Source organism: Spermophilus citellus, assembly GCF_964194105.1.
Source record: "Spermophilus citellus genome assembly, contig: SCAFFOLD_557, whole genome shotgun sequence".
NCBI lineage: Eukaryota > Metazoa > Chordata > Mammalia > Rodentia > Sciuridae > Spermophilus > Spermophilus citellus.
In genome coordinates this window covers 52,880-70,556 of record NW_027672759.1, presented here as the reverse complement: position 1 = coordinate 70,556, position 17,677 = coordinate 52,880, and the positions used below count along the sequence as shown (strand labels likewise).

At 33.4% G+C, this 17,677-nt stretch overlaps 1 protein-coding gene across 2 annotated transcripts in view; it reads left to right on the top strand.

Annotated features, from left to right (window-relative positions):
* Positions 1-4,261: 4,261 nt before the first annotated feature.
* Positions 4,262-17,677, top strand: part of LOC308640646 (arf-GAP with SH3 domain, ANK repeat and PH domain-containing protein 1-like) — a 31,808-nt gene continuing 18,392 nt past the window's right edge. The window contains exons 1-7 of one of the 2 annotated variants that reach the window (XM_081312456.1): positions 4,262-4,376; positions 9,062-9,158; positions 11,249-11,347; positions 11,943-11,974; positions 12,071-12,143; positions 14,449-14,522; positions 15,945-16,038. In XM_081312456.1, the coding sequence (XP_081168582.1) occupies positions 4,344-4,376; positions 9,062-9,158; positions 11,249-11,347; positions 11,943-11,974; positions 12,071-12,143; positions 14,449-14,522; positions 15,945-16,038 (502 nt within the window). In that variant the 5' untranslated portion in view covers positions 4,262-4,343. The remainder of the gene's footprint in view (positions 4,377-9,061; positions 9,159-11,248; positions 11,348-11,942; positions 11,975-12,070; positions 12,144-14,448; positions 14,523-15,944; positions 16,039-17,677) is intronic. The other variant, XM_081312457.1, reaches the window with a different exon arrangement.

Sequence of the window (17,677 nt, the reverse complement as noted above, 5' to 3'; positions counted from 1 at the left end):
AGGTTTAAAACAGAACACAAACTCAATCCAAAATAGGCTAATTGAAAACTTTAACCCTTAACAACAGAGTAAGGAAAAATAACTATGTTTCAGAATAGTACAAATGAGAAAGCATAAACAAACATGTACAAGTATATGAATGTCCTTCATGTATCCATCAGTACACATACAAAAACTGAAAAGAAAAAAAAAACAGGATTGTTACTGAGAGTATGTGCTTGCTGTCTCTTCCAAAGTGTCTTTCCATCTCTCAGTTTCCATTCTCCATGGGATGGTATGGGGAGCTGTGAAAGGTGCTGTTGGCTCCACCCCCAGGGTATAGGTCTTGCTAGGTTCTACAATATGTTCTCAGGGGAGGCAGTGAGGTCCTGTCTGTGCCCCAGGTGTTTCACTTCATGGGGAGTTACTGGGCATAAGTAAATTAGTGCACACCTAGGACTCTACTCTACTTTTCTCCCTAGGGCTACATTCATGGGACAGGGATGCCAGTCCTTTACCAGTTCTGTTTTTTCAGGGTACTGTTCTTTCTTACCTCCTTAGGTCTGCCCTCAAGCACCAAGGTCCATCACTCCTGCTCATTAGGATTTTGAAGCAACTGCCACTGGTCTTGGGCACAGCTGTGTCGAGGGAGGAGAGGAGGACAGGCTCTCTTTGGCCTATCTGACTAGTGTTACCCCCAGGAGAAATACTGTCCATGATAGAAATTCTCCTGATTTGCTAGGCTCAGTTTATGTCTTGTGGATGGTGTCTGCCAGATTTATATATCGGACTGAGCCCCAACACATGGATCTAAATTCCCAGTCTGAATTTGTGCCATTGCAGTGCAGATGTTTAAATATGTCTCCAGCTTCAACTCTGTGTACATTCCAGGCAGACTGGTGGTGACTTTCATGCCACAGTTTAATGAGTAGAATAGCTTGACCCTGTGGTCCCACATTCTGCATTCCAAGACTGTCTGCTGCACTTTTCATATATATAATTAGTTTTAGGTAGACACAGTATCTTTATTTTATTTTACATGGATTGAAACCAGTGCCTCATGCATGCTAGGCAAACACTCTACCACTGAGCCACAATACTAGCCCCTTGTCTGCATCACTTTTCAGTCTTTTTTTGTCCTAATGTACTGATTTCCCCCTACCACATCAGATCCTAAGCTCCAGCTCTGTTTCTCATCTTTGTCTGATATACCCCAAATTCCCCAGTTTTCAAGGTCTCTGTCCAATATTGAGTATCAGTGGCATGCTTTTATCTCCCACCTCACAGAGAAGCAGTTTTCTCACTCTCTGAGTCCCATATGGTGGAGCTGTGAGAAAATCCACTTCCTGCTAATTCACCATCATGTCTCCCCTTGTTTGACACTTATATATTTATGCTACTTTATTTGACAATGATAAGGTTTTCTTTCATTTTTGCAACTTTTAATAAGGATTATGATTATGGGACCAATGATTTACTTTTAAGTATCAAACTTTTATAATTTCTGTTGTTTCTTCCTTGCATTTGATAAGTACAAAGTGGAAAACATAGGAGTTGTTAATGCATTCATTACTTACCTGTCATAAATACAATTAATATTAATTCTAAAAATTTCTCCAAGTATGGGTCTGGAGGAACATTTTATAACAAAACATCAGAGTCATAAAATTTTATATTTTATATTTCTGTTTTTGATTAATTATATATTTTACTGTTTTATTTAATAGTGAAAGAAAGTCTTAAAGATGACTCATTAAGAAGGTATGAATTTATAGATTTTAAATAAAAAATGTCTATTAACTAAGTGGAGAGTGAAGGTAGAAGGATTTGTTGAGTATTCTAGTGTGGGACAGACACCACATTCAGTTAACACTTGTTTCCTAAAGTTATCTTATAAGCACTTTGAAAGTATCTGTGCTATTATAATCTGTTAATTACTAATAAAGAGCTGTCATTCATTAAGGTTGACTATTTGTCCCATATTTGTGCAATTAATAAGTTTCAGGCCTGTGTTTAGACTGTAGTCTTACCTGGCTGACAACTCCATTGTGTTGTTGCACTGTACAGGTTGATACCAAGTGGGACCTATACAGGAAAAATCAATTTTACAATTTATTTCAATGTGTCTGACAAATGTATTCTAAATAACATATATATTCACATTTTAGCTTTCATATTGTGTATCATCAATTTAGAAAGTCAAAGGCAGTTGTGTGTTAATTCTGATTTATATTTTACCTGATAAGCCAGGTTGTAGTCCAAGATTTTGTCCTCATATTGACAGTTCCACTAGTAATCAGGATTTTTTCTTAATATATGAAAAGCTTTTATGGAAAATCTCACAGAGCTATGGCCTCATGGTTTCTAATAAACAAGAAAATCAGGCAAGTGCTGTAGAGAAATTATTTTACTGAAAGTTATGAATAACATCATTTAGACAATGTTGTATTACTTATATTAATCCTTAGAGGACATTCTAATTTCTCTACTTCCTGATTTTCCAGGTAGTTTCTCTTCGATTACTACCCCTAACAATTTTATGAAGACTTTTACTTTTATATTTTTTTCCTTTTTTATGACTATAACCTTTTATTTAATTTCTATTTGTATTTTCTGTTTTGCTCTCTTTGAGTTTCTGTTTTATTTTGTCAATTGAATATTTTTTTTCTTTTGACAGATCAAAAGTTTAGAAATTTCAGAATTTTAAGGAATTTTAGAAACCTTCTAGTCTTTCAGCATGTGTTCTACATGCCAGCCAAATGATAGTTTTGAGGATGTACCTGAAACTTAAATATATTAAAGGGAGTTTTCTGGGTACAAACAATGACAACAATGAGATTTAAACTCCAGTTTCTTAATTCTGAGCTCAGTACATTTTCTGGTTATCATTTTTAAGGTGATTTTTTAAATAATAGATTGAAGATTGGCTATAGGAACCCAACTAGAGAGGACAAGACTAGAATTTTTAAGTGAACACAGTGGTAGAGGATCAAAATTTAACTAGTGAAGGAAAGGGCTATAAAAGTATTCACCCAGAGTAACAACACTGTGTTGGGTAGGAATAAGCATTTTAAAAAAGAGACCAAAATCTTAGGGTTTATGATTAGTTTGATGAGCACAAAACAGGAATGAAGGACACAGAATATTAAAAGCTCTCTATAAATGCATATTAATACAAAATTTAGAGGAAGTCTTAATAGCTTGTATTTTGCCTGCTTTCATCTCTGCGATGCAAGAATGGATTAGAGACTAGTGAAACAGACTGTGGAAATTGTTAGAATACATGAATCTGTGGCACAAAACAGGTTTTCATTCACCTTCACTTTCTTTCCAAATTGCTGATGTCCTTAAAATGTACATGTAGTGCTGGGCAAAGGAGTGATTGGCAGGGAAAGTTATTACAAAGCTTCAGTTGAGTAGTTGGAAAGGTATTGAGACAGGCCAATGATTGAGACTCCATTTAGTTTAACCTTGTGTCAGGAATCTGAATATTCAAGGATGTAGATTTCAAGTTTAGAGACTGCCACTGAGTTTTGCAGATGAGTGACTGGGAAATGGATTCCCAGTGGAAGGAGGGTATTTACATAATAGCTAGGGAAACAGAGGTACAAATACCAAGACTCTGCTTTTCTGGCAGTCTTTTCCCCTGGGTGTCTGAGTGCTTGTAAAGGTTTTAAAGGGCTTGCTAGTTTATGAGGACCTAAATAAAGTGAGACCTATACAGGAAAAATCAATTTTATAATTTATTTCAATGTTTCTGACAAAGGTATTCTAAATAACATATATATTCACTTTTTAACTTTCAATAATTTTTAAAGTTCCAGAGAATTCTGTGCATTATTTGTGGGTAGAGGGAATAAATAGTGTATTATTATTGGTGATTTTCATGCTGAAGAACAACATTGCTTAGTGTTTGACTCCTGGATATTCACGAGAGAGAACTGTGCCTCTTGTTATCTTGTCTTGTGTTTCCAGAGGTTTGTTTCAGTTCAGGTGAAAAAAAATGTCAGCCATTAATTGGGTTTTAAATTCAGCCTTTAAGACAGGCAATTTGCAAGAACAAATTATTGTCTGTTTCTGCTCATGTATTGGCTATTGCTCTGAATTGGAACTAAGAGTGCCTTAATATCTATATTGAATATTTTATAGATTCACAGCAGTAGAGTCAGAAAGAGGTGAACACAAGCTATTTTTTTAATTGGAGGTCATATTTTAATTAATCAATCAAGAAACCCCATTTAATAAGTTATACCTTTAATTAAACAGAGTTTATTTTAAAAAGAAAACTATTCACCATTTTTTGTTATACATTTTTGCTTTAAAGATCTATCAAAAAATCACACTCAGATGATTCCTTGTGTGCAATGGTTCGGGACAGCTATGAAGCTCCTATTAAGGTAAAGTGATCTTTTGTAAAAAACCTCATGTTCTTGCTCTGAATTTTGTGTTTTAAGATGTTAATGCTGAAAATTTAGCTATATTTTTTCTTATATTTTGTATGAATATTTGCTAAGAATCCATTTTAAAGAATTATGTTGATTTTTTTAAAAAAATGCTTTTTGTATCACTGTTCTCTCAAGTGCTTGGGGATCGTGGGGGCTGGAAGTAACAATGGGCTGTGAAATACATAGTGAAAGAAAAATTGCATTAGAAACAGCTTTCTAACTGTAGAGGAAATATAATATTTATTCAAGGATTTTTTGTATCAGTTTTCATTACTGTGGTTTTTAAATCATTCTTACATGACTTACAATACTCATGCCTAAATTAATTTTTATAAAATTGTGGAATTTCCCTGGTGCCTTTAGTTTGGAATATATAATATACATTGCACATAACTTTTCTTTTTTTACTTGGACCCTTGATATTTTGGTATCATAGCATTTGCGGAGACCTATATTCTCTATTTCTTTCCGTGGCTCCATATTTATACTAAAGTAATATTGGGAATTATGGCAACGCAGAAATCTAGAATTTGTATCTTAATACTTGTATTAAAATGGCTTGCATATCCATACTTTGAGTCTTTCCACTAAAAGTGACAGTAATTTTAAAAAAAACTATAAGTAAATAGCAGAAAGATTAGAAGAACAGAAGGAAGTACTAGGTCCTGAATTAGAACAAATTATATTCTATGCTTTTATAATTATATTCTAGTATATAACTTCTATTTTGACGTATAACTGAAAAGAACCAATAAAAATTCTAAAGAAATTTGAGGTAATGAAATTTTTTAAAAATTTACTCTTCATCTAATCAAAGAATAAATGGTGTGTGCAAAGTAATAACCAGTTCTGGAAGCAGAAACACTCAATAATTGTATGGTAATACTTTAGTTTCAGAATTGTTGTTTTTCCATTATAGTTTCTTAAAATATATAGATTCTATGTCAAATTTTGAAATTTCAAATTTTAGATGTTTCTGTATTTACTTACTTTAATGTTTATTGTAAAACACTACTATTTTTATGAACTATTCCAGGTTAGGAAATATATTTGCAAATATCCTGAAGAAGCTAAAATAAGGTTAAATGTAAACGATATCTTTTGTTTTTGAAATTACTTTAATTTTATTTCAGGTATGAAAAGCTAATGGATAAAATTTATTATTCATCTATTTTTATGTTGAACATTTCCACCTCTAGTTTTCCATGTGAGAGAAATATATGATACTTGTTTCCTGAGTCTGGCTTATATTATTTAACATTATGCTTCCCTGTTTTATTCATTTTCCTAAAATTAACTTAGTTTTGTTGTTCTCTATGCATAGAAATCTTTCTTGTTTATATATACCACATTTTCTTTATCCATTCTTTTATTAACTAGCATCTAGCCTGATTCTATAACTTGCCTAATATCAATAATGTCATGGCAAGATGGGCATATGTTTATCTCTAAAATAAGCTGACTTTAATATTTTCTGGTAAGTACTGAGTAGTATATTTGAATAATAAAGTAGTTCTATGTTCAGTTTTTGAGTAGCCTTCATATGAATTTCCATAGTGATATAGTAATTTATGTTCCTGCCATTCACATGTAAGAGGTTTTTCTCCTCATCTTCCAGTATTATTTGCCTTCTTGATGATTGCTTTTTTGAATGGTGGAAAATGGGAGCTTGATGTTGTTTTGATTTGCATATTCCCGATTGATAAAGATGTTATGGTTTTTTTTTTCCCTGAAGTGTTGGCCATTTGTATCTCTTATTTTGAGAACTAGCTGTGCATTTGCTCATTTATTGAAAACGTTTTTGTTTTTCTGGTGTTAAGATATTTGCATTAATATTTTTAGGATATTAATCCTCTGTCAGAAGAATAGCTGGCAAAGCTTTTCTCCATTTCTGGAGGCTACCACTTCTTACTGTTTTGTGTTTCACTTACTATGCAGGAATTTTTCAGTTTGATGCACCCTCTCTTATCCATTGTTGCTCTTATTTTCTGAGCTGTAGGGAGCTCTATTCAGGAAATTATTGCCTACATACTGAAGTGTTTTCCATATATTTTCTTCTAGTATTTGTAAACCTTCTAGTCTGGTACATATGTCTTTAGTCCTTTCTGAATAAACTCTTGTACAGTGTTAGAAAATAGGCATCTAGGTTTCTTCTTTTACATACGGATATCTAGTTTTTCCAACACTATTTCTAAAATGTTGTTTGTCTTTTCTCCAAAATATGTTTTTGGTGTCTTTGCCTAGTATCACATGACTGTACCCCTGGGTTTGCTCTCTGACTTCTTTTCTATCCATTGGTCTATGGGTCTTTCTTTACACCAGGACCATGGTTTTTATTACTATAGCTCTGTTTTATATTTTGAAATTGGGCATTGTGGTTTATCCATTGTTTCTCTTATGATCAGTATCACTTTGTCTAAGTATTTTTGTTTGTTTGTTTGTTTTTCTTCCATACAAATTTAGAAGTAGTTATTTTCCCCCCATTTCTGCAAACAATATCATTTGAATTTGAATGGGAATACATGGAATCTATAATTCATTAATGGTACTATGCCCATTTTCACAATATTAATTCTGCTTCTCTATGAACATAGCAGATCTTTTTTCTTCCTATTGTTTTCTTATTTTTTTTTCTTCAATGTGTAATTTTTCTTGAAGAGGTCATTCACTTTCTTGTTTAGGGTTATTCCTAGCTATTTTTAAAGTTATTTGAATGAGCTATTACTCTTGCTTTATTCTCTCTAGGTTTGCTATGGTATGTAGACAAACAGCTTATTTTTATATGTTTATTTTGTATCCTGTTACTCTGATGAATTCATTCATCAAAGTAGAATTTTCATAATATATTATTTATGTTCTTCTAAGAATAGGACTAAATCATTTGCATATAGAAATAATTTAACATTTTAACTTTCCTATTTGAATCCTTTTTATTTCTTTCTCTTTTTCTAAAATTTTAAGTACTGTGATTAGTGAGATTGGCAGCAATGAACATCCTGTGTATTTCCTGATTTTAGAGAAAATGTTCTTCATTTTACTATTGGCTTTGTATTTGGTATACTTCGTCTTTATTGTAATAAAATTCTCCTATTTCTAATCTCTCAGGGCTTTGTCATGAGGGCCATTGAATTTGTCAAAGGCTTTTCCTGCCGCTTCTTAAAAGATCATGTAATTTTGCTCTTGATTCTATATGTGATGTATTAGTTTTATTGATTTGCATGTATTGAATCATCCTGGATCAAAATCAGCTTTTATGGATTTTTTTTTTTTTTTTGTATGTGACTAGAGTCTCAAACCAGGAGCATGGCACAAAGGAACCACATCCCCAGCATCTTTTATTGTTCACTTTGATAACAGGTCTCACTAAATTTCCCAGGCTGGCTTTGAAATTACAGTGTTCCTCAAACAACCTGATGCTTTTCTGAGAGTATAGACCTACACCACTATGCCTGATATGTATGTTATTTTGTAATGTGTTGTTGAATGTGGTTTGCAAAGATTTTATGAGAATTTTTATACTATGTTCCTCAAGGATATTGATATCTATTTTTTTCTTGTTCTGTCCAATCTTCACTTTTCCAGTCAGGGTAATACTTTTCAGAATTGCTTTGGAAGCATCTTTCCTTTGCTCTTAAATGTAATGGGGGATTAATATCAGTTCTTCTTTAAATATTTGATAAAATTTAGCCATGTATTCACCTCTGAACCTCTGGTCGATAAGGCTTTTTATTATTGCTTCAACCTAATTGCTTGTTATTGAGCTATGGTTTTCTCTATCTATTTGATTCAACATTTAATGACATATTTCATAAATATCACTTAGATCTATTTATCTTTTGATTTTATTCTTTAAAATAGTCTAAATTTTTCCCATTCATTGAAATATAAGTTTTCTAATAGTCTCTAGAGATCTTCTGGATTTCAGTGGTATCTGTTTTAATATTTCACTTTTTGTTTCTAGCTTTATTCATCTGTATCTTCTTTTTTCTTTTAGTTCCCTTGGCCAAGGGTTTATCAATTTTATTTACCATTTTAAAAACAAACTATTTGTTTCGTTATTACTATGTTTTTTAAAAAAATTATCTATTTTATAATTTTGGCTCTGACTTTAATTAATTCTTTTCTTGTATTGGTTTTAGAATTCATTTACTGAGGTTTTTCTTAGACCCTGGGATGCATTATGAGGTTTTTAAATTGAAATATCTTAGATTTTCAAATGGAGGTAGCCCTTAGTATAAACTGTCCTCATACAACTGCTTTTGGTAGATTAGTGGAGAGATATTGGAAGGGTTAGAAAATGTACTGGGCAGTAAGATTTGTCTAAATATATGCATTTCTGTATAAGTTATAATGAACACCATTATCTCATATATATATGATCCACAAACCTAGCCCTCGTGTTGATAGTTCTCTATTGTCCTTCTATCCTGGTTTTATAGAGTTAGTAGACAAATGAATATAATATTTGGCTGATTTGCAGAGTATATATAACACTGTGATATAAAATATTTCAATTTTTAATGTATACTTCTCTAGTTTTTAAATCTAATTTATTTCAAATCTGGAAAATTAAGTGTCTCCTTAGAATACTGATTAGGCAATCTTCATATAATTCATTAGTTGTTTAATTTTACCAGACAACTCTCGCTCAGATTCTTCCTCAGAATAGTGTTGGTCATTCATTTGGTGATGCACATCAAAGAGAAAAAGATGGTATAAATGGACATACAGAAGGTAAGAACCACTCATTATAAAATCATTGGATATAATGCATGTTTAAAACATGAGCACTAGTATGATTTAATAGTGGAAGAAATGAAAATAATAAATAGTATGGGAGTTGAAATAGTGTGTCTTATCAAGTTGCAACCACAGGGTAAGTTGGAGTGGTCCTAGAGGAGCTGAGTTATTAGTGCCAGACCTGCTGAAATTAGAGGAAAGTTGGGACATAAGAAAGGGGAGAGAAGAATTCGGAAATGAAGAATGAGAAAAGACTATAGACAACAACAACCAAAAAAAAAAAAGAAAGAAAGAAAGAAAAAGAAAAAATAAGCAGATGCACATTGATGATGGCCTGATAAAACATTCCTTGGAAAGATTATGACTTCTGATACATCTACAAATTAGAGTACAAAATAGGGAGAATTTTAAATAGGTGAAATAAATGGCCAGGCACATGGTGCATGCCTATATTCCCAGTGGCTCTGGAGGCTGAAGACGGAGAAATAATTTTTATTTTAAAGCCAGCTCAGTAACTGAATGAGGCCCTCAGATATTCAGCAAAACCCTTTCTCTAAATAAAATATAAAAAGGGATGTGGATGTTGCTCAGTAGTTAGACACCCATGGGTTCAATCCCCAGTACCAATAACAAAATAACAAAGCAAAAAGAAACATCAAATAGGCCTGTTAAGTTAGAGGAATTGGTAGAAGATTAAGCATGCATAAGAACTCTCAAATTTTATTGAATCATATGTTGGGGACCATGTACAAAATGTATGTTCTGACTCAGCAGGTCTTTGGTTCTACATCCTGAATACATTCAAAGATGCTTCCAATGCTCCTTGATCCACAGACTACATTCTGATTTGCAAGAGCAGTTGAATGAATTGCCCTTTAGAAAATCTAAATTAAGAGCCATTGTGTCTTAGTTCATGGCATAACTATATTAAATTAGAGCATAAATCTTGCTTTGTTTTTGATTATGTCTGTTGGCAAAGGGGAAGAACAAATGGATGAAACATAGAAATTGTATTTTTTAAAATATTTTTTGTAGTTGTACACAATAACTTTATTTATTTATTTATTTATTTATTTATTTATTTATTTATTTATTTATTTTTATGTGGTGCTGAGGATGGAACCCAGAGCCTTGCACATGCAAGGCAAGCACTCTACCGCTGAGCCATAACCCAAGCCCCCAAATTGTATTTTTTTAAAGATTTTTTGAGTTGTAAATTGACACAATACCTTTATATTATTTATTTTATATAGTGCTGAGGATTCAACCCAGTACTTCACATGTGTTAGACAAGCGCCCTAAGACTGAGCCAAAACCCAGCTCCTAAAAATTGTATTTTTAAGATACAGTTACTGCATTGGGAAGAAAAAGTAGTGGGAATAATCTAAACAACAACAACAACAAAAAAAAAGAATCAAGACTACAGGTCTAGAGATAGCTTTTGAAAATCAAAGGGAGGGGTTAGTGAGGAGGGAATAAAATTAGCTAGGTAATTTTGAAGGTAATAATTAAGGAGACTGAGGTAATGCATTTCAGCTGGTTTCACTATATTTGCCTTCAAACAAAAGTGAGAGTTACTGGTCCAGAGATGGTTTTAAGCAGGGGAAACTGTTAGAATTGGGGCAACCAGCCACTTTAATTCCTTTGCTCCATAACTACCAAGTATAGGGATGTATTTATATCAGTATTTGAGATCAGAAACATAGCATTTAAGAAACATGGGGCATTTAAAACGACAATTAGTTTTTTTCTTTAATGAAACCATGGCTTTGGGCATGCTAGGAATGCACTCAATTACTCTGCCAAGTCCTTTTCTCTAAATAGCTAGTATTTTGATATGACAGATATTTTATGAAAATCTTTGAAAGTCTAAGAAGTTATATCAAACAAGGCTCATTTTGTAAACAGCAGACTCTTTAGGTTAATTTGTTGAATACCAAAGCTGTTATTTTTTGTATATATGCTAATGAATTTGAAATATAAAAGGTTTTTCATGTCTGATAATTCTTTTGCATTTCAGTTCACTTTTCCCCTTTGGATTACCATATATTAATATTTTATGCTTATTAAAAATTATTTATTAGATACAGTTCCTATGTCTTCTCAAATGAATGAATCAAGAAACTTTGAGTGGGTCAGACCAGAGGATACAGTAAAAGAAGATATAGCACTGTCCTCCATGGGTATGGAAAAATGATTATTATAATAAATGTATACCAAAGCTGATCATTTCTCAGAACTTTCCTCAATGCAAATGAATTATACTTTCCACTTGATGGTTATCACACTTTGGACTTACTACATTGTAGGACCAATGGAGGAACAGGATATACATACCTGTAATAAAGTTAATGAAATGATTGTGAGAGGCTACATTAAACATACCTGCTGTTAAATTATTTTGTTTATTTTATATATTTATGCCCCAAAGTTTCTCCTTTGCTCCTCTGATTAGATATTCCCATTCCCTCAATCAATCCGCACCTTTACTTGGTATGTGTGCATTCCCTATTATATTTGTGGTAATTGGAAATGTAATCTCACTTTTGAAAACTTAACTCTTTGCTTAATTAAACTAATATTGGATGTTTTTCTTCAATATATTTGAATCATGCTGCTGTACTCAACAAAAACCAGCAAACACAGAAGTCCAAATGTTAAAATATTATTTATCAAAGCTAACCCTTCGAACTTGACTCCATGTCAATTCAGCAGGAAGGTGTGGGTGATTTTGTCATATTCATGTTTTGTGGATTGTGTATCCCTTTTGCTTTTCAGTATTTCAGAATTTCACACATCCTGTTGTGCAGGTAATTATAAACTTCTATGTTTATCTTGAATTATTAACTGTGTATAGTATAAAATGTACAACACGTATTTAATATCTACTTTCCAAACCCATACAGCCTATCTTAGACAGGAGGTATTTTCTTCAAAAGAATACAGTGGGGACAACAGAAGAAAGGGTATGCAAATCAGGTAAAAAAAATATATATACATATACATACATACACACATACATACACATTCCAGTGTCTATATTGGCATACAAGTTTAAAATTATATCTTTAAAGTCACAACAAAATGATTTCTAAAAAAATCTTTATCTCAGACATTTTTAAAATTAAATTTCCCGGAATTCTTATACCTGTTAGGTGAATTATGAGGCTCTATTTTCCTCCAAAATTTTATAAAAACTTATTGCATAGCTGCCAATAATTTCCAAATCTTGGGAGATGAACATAAAAATATGTGTCTGAACCCAGAGATTAAGTATAGTGTGTGAAACAAGACCCAATCAAAATTTAATTTCAATTCTAATATAATACCCACTTTATTGAATAATTACATTGAACCCGTGTTGTACTTTATGCAGCTGTGGATTCTATGTCCTTCATCAGTTGTGATTATCTCTGTATTAAACCATACAAAGTATTATTGTGTATTCTTTATATTATTCATTTTCTATAAAACTAATAGAGTATTTTTAGGAAATTACTCTTTTATGATTTTTATTGACCCAGAGTTGTAAATTCAAAAATACTTACACAAACCACTTTATATATTCCCTCTTCATGCTTTTCTTTCTTTTTTTGTTTGCTTTTGTTTTTAGTTTACTTTTCAATGGTGGGGACTGAACACGGATACTTTGGCATGCTAAGCAGTGGCTCTGCCGCAAAGCTTTTTCTCTTATTCATTGGAAGGTTGGGTAAATCCAAGATTCAGAAAACTGACCCCCAAGCACTAAAATGAGTCCCGTAACATACAAAAATGAGAAATTCAAATATTACATGGTAAACCCAAAGAACTTAAACAGTTGGTGTGTTTTATTCTACATGTCATTTGAAACCTTGTGTAACAGTACAGAGCCTCTTATTCCAGAGACCCAGCATTGTCCTTTATTACTTAATGGAACTTCATTCTACACTGGTCCCAGAAAATGATATATCCTCTATTTTTCATGGAACATTTTTTCCATTCTGGCCTGCTTCCCTCTATTTGGCACTCCTGCCACCTTCTTATTCATTTCTGCTCATGCATATGCTCTCCACACTCATCCTATCTTCAGCATTTGGAGCCATCTAGCTACAACGCAAATGTGACTATGAACCTCTCTAGAAGATAAAAGGCCAGCTTTTAAAATTACCCAGAAATCTTTCATGCGTTCAGCCTAACACTTTATCCTTTCCCTTAATTTTACTGTCATCTTGATGGCTCCTCACCAATCCCTATATTTTCAGACAAATACTGACCCATTTAATGCTTCACTCTGTGTCTAGCTACAGCCTTTTAAGCTTCCCCCATTTTCTGCCTCTTACTGGTAACCTCATTCCTTTAGTCTCTGCTGAATCCTAGCTCTAGGAAAGCCATTATTCCTGCACCTTTTTACTCTGTTCTCATAGGGAACATAATAATTCTTGGTTCAAATAAACTGTTGATGCTAAGGTGATATAAAAGAGGTCTTCTCAAGTTCAGGAGCCGAAGGGCTAGACAGGGGAAGGAGTAATTTACAAGTCAACTGGTAGGTATCCAGTTGAACAGTGGCTGAAATGCTGAGACACCTCAAGGGGGTAAAAAGCAGTTTATGACAAGGAGATTGATAATCATGCAGGACTGAACAGACTAAGTCTTACAGAAGAACACATTTTTTTAGAGTAATGTAGAAAAATATTACATATGCAAGATGTTCATTGATAACAGTAGAGTCTAAGTCACTGTGGAAATGACTACTGATGAATAGTTGTTTTTAAAAGTTACTGTTACGGGGAAGAGAATACCAAATTGTGTGTATCCCCACATTTCTATAGTGTTTTTAAAATTTAATTCTGGCAAATTTTCATTCATCTTGAGTGGATATACCTTTGAGATATTCTGGTTTCTTAAACCTGGTGATACATAGTGTCTCCTCAGGTAGACGGTTGAAGTTTTATACCACTAAAAACATTCCCTGAAAAAAAATTCTCTGCTGGGTACAGTGGATCACCTCTAAACACAGCTATTGGGAGACTGAGACAAGAGCATGGCAGTCTCAGGCCAAAACAAACACTTTAGAGAGACCCAGTTTCCAAAAATAAACAAATATACAACTCTGGCAGAGCTCTTGCCAATGTTGCAATGTTCTAGGGTTAAATCACTGAGTACACACAAGTATACCCCACCAATAAACAGTTAAAGAGGTAATAGCACCTAAAATTCAAGCTTATTATTACTTTTTATTTTTGGCAGACTATCATTCTCTCTAAATGTTCTAAGTTGTTTACGTAAATCTACATACATTTTTCAGCTGAACCACTTTGGTTCTCATCATCTGAAGAAGAGGAGGAAGGTCTTGATGACACCAAAAATAAGCAGCCACAGGTGTGTTCACTCAGATATATTTTTTAAAACTTCTGATTTCTTACTGTATTCCTTGTTTTAAGAAAGTCAATATGGGCAAATTTGATTACCTTTCATAACAGTGGTTTGAAATATAAAGATGATAATTTAATATTGGAACCTAATAGAATTTAACTGGTTATGAATCTGAAAATAGCATTAAAATTCAGGATAACATGTAGATAAATATTATCCTTGTGATTCGGGCAGATTTTTTTTCTGAATATTATTTGGGTTTCTGTTTTTTTAACCCCTGAAAATGATGAAGAAGTTAAAATTAGTGGTTTTGCTAATAACCATTTTAATTAATGAACATATATAGTGGTGATGGTCATTGAGTATATTTATGGTAAAAGGTGGTCCTTCCCAGTGGCTCAGTTTTAGTTACATATAAACATGGAAAATCACACCCATCTCAGGTGCTCTGTGGGTGTCACAGGCAGAGTGAGTGAAAAGACACACATACATGCAGATCCTAATCAGACAGTAATTTCAGACTAGTTTTTCTCATACACTCAAATGTGCATAGCTCACACATCCAGCCCATGGATGGCTGGTGAAATCCTTGAATTTATTTACTATTCTAAAAGCCAAAATTCTAGGTTTCATTTGGTCTGAGGCTCTCTACGGTGCCTCTCCAGGTTTTCTTTTTTCCATAGCTGCTCTTTTTTTATCCAGAATGCACACAGGAGCCAATATGACTCAAGCTCTGAAAAATAGTCAGGAAGTGCTGTACATTTTTGTGCCGTCATTTTTCTTCATTGGTGTACTTTTTAGTTCTCTCTCAGAGGAACATGTTGTTTACTCTACCCAGATCCTGTGTGTTGCTTTCTAACAGTACCATAGGAACATTTCTTCACCCTACTTTGTCATTTTATTAAACTGGATTATCTCACAGTGAAACACTTACTATAAGCTCTTTAGATCCTGTGAGACTGTGATGACCAAAATGAGGCAAGTCCAATACAGTCTTATTCCTGCTCAATATCACATAATTCCAAATCTCTTATCACACTGAGTCTCATAAGTCTGATATTTAAAGCATGTATTGCAACATAATATGAATTATATTTCTCAAGAATGTTTAATTAAGTATTTAATGCATTCTCATCTTGTGGGGTTGTGATATATAGTTGTTTACACTCTTAGAATACATGCATTTATGTTATTAAATTTTCAGGGAATACCTTTTCTATGATTCCATCCTGCTTTTACCAAATCAGGAGCCATTGGAAGACAAGAGTTCAGCTTCATCTGAAGCACAAATTCTAGGTTGCCCTGTGGAAAATATGACTGTACTTATCTACATTTTAGTTAGCTGCTTTCAAGTCCAAAATTTGGGTGATGTCTAAAAGAGTGATAGTGAAGTTTTCATGTAGCTCATTGGGGTCCTTTATTTTGCAGGTATTTTCTGAGGGTGGTCCACAGATGTGCATTTCTCACTCATCTGGAGAGAAACATTATATAGCAAAAGAGAAAGCAGATGAACATGTCCATGGTAAGAACTACATACTCTACACGGTTCTTTGGACAGAATATTGATTTCTAACTTGAGTGCTGATTTATTCTAATACTTGGAAAAATGAACCTAGTAAACAGGTAATAATGAAAAAGTGAGAAAGATAATGAGTTGTCTCTCTTAAGACCAAAGTCCAGCAGCAGGTTATAGAGGGAGTGTCCCTCTTAGTTTCTATACAAGACATGCATAGATCATAGGGGAGTTGGAAAATGTAAAATAGAGAGGATAAGGGTGAATACACATTGGGAAAGGCAGAGAGAGTGAGTGCAGTGAGTAAATGAAGGAAAAAGAAGCCATGAAGGCTGATAAATTTCAGTCATGTACCAGAATAGAAAGACCACCTGTTCAAAATGTGGAAGGAAAATGGGAGTTTCCAGTTGTGCAAATGACTCAAGGTGTGAATATTTTTTCTCACCACTCATTTCTGAGTTGTCATTAGAAAGGAATTGACGTGTGAAGAACTGATCATGAAGAAAGGAAGTTTTTTTTTCTTTTTAAGTGAAATGTTCATAAATCCATGTGTCTGGTCACAAATTTATATAAAACAATATTGTAATTAAAACAAATAAAAAATAAAAATACCTATATCATAGACATTCTCGCCACTACCTGGGATGAAGCACAGATGGCAGAAACAGAAGTATGGGAAGTGGAAAAATGTGCAAATTGTTATGGACTGATACCTAAATTCATAGGTTTTTAAAATATTCTTTGGACAATTTGGAAAGGAGAAGGAAGAATAGACACTTGAGAAAAGCAGAGAGAATACAGTGAGCAAATGAAGGAGAAAGGACTTCTTCTCATCATTCAGGTTTGGGAACATCATTGGGTGGAAAACTGGCTCTATTATTGTAAGGCATTTGAAGGCAGGGAAATGAGAAGCAGACTAAGTGCAGACCCAGACTCTCAGACTCTAATAGATCATCTGTGGGGATCCCTATTCAAAATGTATACTCTGACTTACCTGGCCTGCACATCTATGTTTTCTTCCATGTAAGGTGATTCCAATGATCACTATCTGCCGGCCACCACGTAAAGAGGTCAGGAGAGGATTTCCTTTTAGCAAAACTAAATGCAGAGCCACTGGAACATCAAATGTAATAAAGTTATTTCATACATCTAGTTTTTATTCTGATCTTGTCTCTTGGCAAGTGATAAGAACTCAAAGTATAGAATTTATATTTCTTAGGTCTAATCCTTAAATTGGGAATTAAGAAAGAGTGGTGTACTTGGGTTGTAGCTCAGTGATAGAGTGCTTGCCTTGAATGCCTGAGGCACTGGTTTATCCTCAGCAACACATATAAATAAATAAATAAATGAATAAAGACATTGTGTCCATCTACAACTAAAAAAAAAGAAAAAGAAAGAGTGGGGATAATTCATAGACAAAATGGAAAATATAAAGAATCAAGACCAGAGATCAAGATGTTGCTTTTGAAAAGTTCCTGGGAAGGAGAAATGTGGAAGAAACAAAATAAGTTAGCTGGGGAATCTTGGAGGGAATGAAGGGGAAACTGAGAGCATGCAATTCAGGGGCTATCAGTACATCTATCTTTCCACAATATGTGAGAGACTGTAACTTGTCCATCATTTGAATCATGAGGGGCTTGTAAGTTGG